Source organism: Carlito syrichta, unplaced genomic scaffold, assembly GCF_000164805.1.
Source record: "Carlito syrichta isolate Samal-C Ts95f unplaced genomic scaffold, Tarsius_syrichta-2.0.1 Scaffold309115, whole genome shotgun sequence".
In the NCBI taxonomy this organism is placed as follows: domain Eukaryota; kingdom Metazoa; phylum Chordata; class Mammalia; order Primates; family Tarsiidae; genus Carlito; species Carlito syrichta.
The window spans coordinates 538,830-542,751 of NW_007253211.1; the positions used below are offsets into that span (position 1 = coordinate 538,830).

Here is a 3,922-nt window from a genome sequence, read left to right on the forward strand (position 1 = left end):
CCCAACTCAAAAAAAAAAAAAAGCCGCTGCATAATGCATAGAAGCTGGGCAGTAAAGGCACGGCAGCTCCTGTTTCCAAGGGGTGGCTGCCGTGGCCTGGGCATACTCATGGTCCAGTAACCTAACACCCTCCCACTGCCCTTGGCTACTGGGAGGGGGAGAGGCTGAATGAGGGGACTCTGCAAAGCGGGTGAGTCCCCCGACCCCAGGCTCTGAAGGTGGCAGCTGAATTCCACATCAGACTCCTCGCAGCACATGCTTCCCTGAGGCCCAGACACCGGCTGGCACAGCCACCCCTCCTTACAGACGGAAGACCCGCAGGTCCAACAACCTGCCCCGATGCTCAAGGACCGGGAGCCAATCCTGGTTGCCTTCCTCACCTCTTCCCTTCCCCAGTAAAGGGAAGGAATGGGCTTCATCAACATCTACCCCTCATATGGGGACAGCTGCCCTCAAAGCCCAAATGGCCATGCTCTCTAGGACATCCCCTTAGTGCCAGGTTGGCAGGCTCATACTCCTGTGGGACCTTGTGGGGACAGTTTTACCAGGGTTCTGTGGTCACTGCCACCAACTCCAACAATCCTGACTCCTTGGGCTTCAATTTCCACGTATAGAGCCGGGGGCAAAACCTATCCTGGGATGACTCAAAGTGTGGCCCATGTGAATAATGGCTGGTTGGCCCAGTCACTCTTGTCACCAGCCTGGCTTGAGCAAGTACAGAAATTGGCAGTAAGTATTTAGAAACATTTATGGCAAACTGACAGTAATTTTATATGCACTGACTCTAATGACTAAAACCCAAAGCTTTTACGAATGTATGTTTTCATTTTAATATTTCATCTTCAGCTCATTTTGTAAAACCATTGCTCCACAGTGGACTGAAAAATGAAGGAAAAAGGTGAGTGATTTACCATGGTACAAGCTCTGGCCCACACGACCACTGGCTTGCTTCTGGCCAGGACTTTCTGGCACTGGCCTCAGAACTCACCTTGAATTCCTGGGTCCCAGTTCTTTGCTGAGGCCTCGAGGACCTGAGCAGCCGCACACGGGGCAGGAACACGTGCACCCGCAGAAGACAGACACACACTTACATGCAGACTGATTTTGCACCCTTCCACGCAAGCTCTCGCCTGCCAAGACACCAGGCACCTCCCCAGCCCAAAAGGGTAAACCGAACGAGGCAAAGGTTTGGACACCCACCTGACTCCCTACCAGCGCTGTCCCGGGACTCACCGGAGGCTGCTTGCGCGGCCTGCCCCGGCCTCGCTTCTCGGTGCCGTCCTTTTCCTGCTTGGAGGCCAAGGGCTGGCTAGACTTCGAGCTTGACTCGCTCATCTTCCTTCCTCTGGAGCAGGTGGGAGAGTGGCGGCTGGAATGCTGGGAGACAGGAGGAGTGGTTTCAGATGAACATCTCGCTCCAGCCACGTCCCACCCCCTTCGCCACTGCTACCCTCAACACACGCTGTGGGAAACTGTGCTCCCAGCAGCCCCCAGGTCTCCCACCCTAGCATGCTGCCACAGGGTGGGGCGAGGCAGTTGGTCCTAATCAGCTCCTTATCTCCTGTTCAGAAGGGTTCTTTGTTGTCCTGCCCTGACACCACCCCCGCAGGGCCCAGGAGGTACAGCCAGCCCAGACCCAGCTACATGGGTGAGGCCATCCTGGGCAAAGGTGTGAGCAAGGTGGGGGGTCTGACATCTTGCCAAGGTCCCCTCCTTCTGTAGACAGCTGCTCCTTTTCACTCTAAGAGAAAACCAAGCCTGGGCAGTTCAGAGGAACTGAGGAGAGTGGAAAGAATGAGACCCTGGCAGCCACGGGCATCCATCCCCAGCCTACCCCACTGGAATGCTGCCAATCCAGCAAGGCCCAGGCCCCCAGGACCAAATGCCGAAAGGGCAATTGCACAGCCAGGGCTGGTGCCCACCCACCACTCTCTCCTCTGCCCTCTCCCAGGGCAAGTCCCTGGATGACTTGAAGATGGCAACAAGCGAGGCAGGGAGAAAACGAAGACGCTGCAGTGGGTGAGGAAAAGGAGCCCAGAGCCAAGGGCATCCTACTTCTCCCTTCACCCCTGTTCTGCCCAGCTGGAGAAGACAGGACTTTGTCATGTAGGCAGGGAATTCTCCAACTTGAAATGAACCCTAGCAGGCCCTAACTGGCCCCCTTGCTGGGTTGATACTAAAAGCTCCTTGGTCCTTTTCTAGCACGTTTCTTCTTCTCAGAGGACTGTTGGGGTTTAATTAGCCCCATTAATTTTGAGTTTAGTGCCAGGCGTGGTGGCTCACGCCAGTAAGCCCAGCACTTTGGGAGGCCTAGGCGAGAGGACTGCCTGAGCCCAAAGGTTCAAGACCAGCCCGGGCAACTTGGCAAGGCCTTGTCTCTACAATAAATAAAAAAATTAGCCAGGTGTGGTGGCATGAGCCTATAGTTCCAGCTACTTGGAAGGCTGAGGCAGAAGGATCGCCTGAGCCCAGCAGGTCGAGGCTGTGGTGGCCGTGAGTGTGCCACTACACTCCAGCCTGGGTGACAGTGAGGCTCCAACTAAAAAAAAAAATTTTTTTTGAGTTTCCCCAAAACCTCCCACTACAGAAAGCACCTACCCCCCATTTTTGGGAACGCCTCTACCGCAGGCTTTAAAACACACGCGGTTCTCCACATCTCCATCCTAGTCCTTATCACCCCCAAGCTACAGATAGACAGGGCCGGAAGGCCTGTGCTACACCCTTTCCCAGTAACCAATCCCCGCCTGGCCAAGGTGGTAAAGGCTGGGCCCAAGCGGCTCCACTTCTCCAAGCCTCTTGACCTGCTAAGGGGCTGGACCATAAGGCACCTGCCTCAACTATCTCTCTAGACTGCTGAGGCTCAAACTAGGTAATAGTTTAGAAAAGCTTAAAATGAAGAAATCTTCACTAACCAAAATAAGAACTAGATTATTTGAAAATAACTTCTTTCCCCTTTTCAGACTCTGAAACAATTTCCAATTTTAACCAGTGAGAGGGAAAAACATTTTTGCAAACTTGTTATTTTTGGAGGTCTTGAGGCCTCTATCTGCAAGCATCAAGAGACCCTCCAGACAGCAGGACTTTGTCTGGTAATTATTCTATTTTATAATATTTCAGACTTGGAGACCCTTTTAAACAAGGTGGTTGGTGATTTACCCTGCTCCGTCATTAGTGGCTTGGCCTGCTTTGTAATTACAGGCAGTGATTAGAATCTTACATTACACCACAGGTCCTCCTTCAAACTAAACATCAAAATTAATCAGCTAAATGAGTGCTGACCTCACATAAGGTCTGCCTGAGGCCCCCTCATAGAGGGGGTTCCAGTTGGGCGAAGACAGTCAGGAATCCAAGAGAGCCTGGGCCGGGCCTGCCTGGGGATCCCGGAGGGTCTCCCTGGATGCTCTTATACCATCGGGCGCCTCTGCTCACCTCTTGCTGCTGGAGACCCTTCAATCCCCATTCCCTTCCAACCAACACCCCACAAACTGAATGAAGGCCCGAGGCCCTCTCCAGTGAGGCCAAATGTTGTCTCTTCCACCTGTTTCTGAACATCAGAGGCCTGTCTTGGAGAAGTCACATTTAGGGCCCAAACTAATTGCAGTAAGTCCTCTAGGGCCTCAAGCCTGCCGCCTCCCGACACCAAGCACGCAATGGGTTCTCCTCAAATGCTTAAAGACCCCAGGAAATCATCTTGGAGGTTCCCTTATTTAAAAAAAAATGCCATAGGAGTCGCCCAAGGTCGCACAGCAAGTTGACCAGCAGGATCAAGTGGGTTCCTGGCGACCCTTCCAGCCCGCCACTTTGCTGGTTAAGACCCTGTCGCATCCTACTCTAAGCCCGGACCTAGGGTGACTCTGCAAGTGTCTATGGCGGGCCGTGGTAGGCCGGCCGGCGGGGCCAGGGGCCAGGGCGCGCGGGGGGG

The 3,922-nt window shown here is 53.7% G+C and overlaps 1 protein-coding gene across 12 annotated transcripts in view; it reads right to left on the reverse strand.

Moving 5' to 3' along the window:
• The window catches only part of HMGA1 (high mobility group AT-hook 1), a 9,367-nt gene that overhangs the window by 4,018 nt on the left and 1,427 nt on the right, over positions 1–3,922 (reverse strand). For 4 of the 12 annotated variants that reach the window (XM_021716993.1, XM_021716992.1, XM_021716991.1 and 1 more), the window contains exon 2: positions 1,201–1,377. In XM_021716993.1, coding sequence (XP_021572668.1) covers positions 1,201–1,335 — 135 coding nt within the window. In that variant the 5' untranslated portion in view covers positions 1,336–1,377. Of the gene's footprint in view, positions 1–1,200; positions 1,385–3,279; positions 3,449–3,922 lie in introns of those variants that run through there. The other 8 variants (XR_002482460.1, XM_021716997.1, XM_021716998.1 and 5 more) reach the window with 4 other exon arrangements.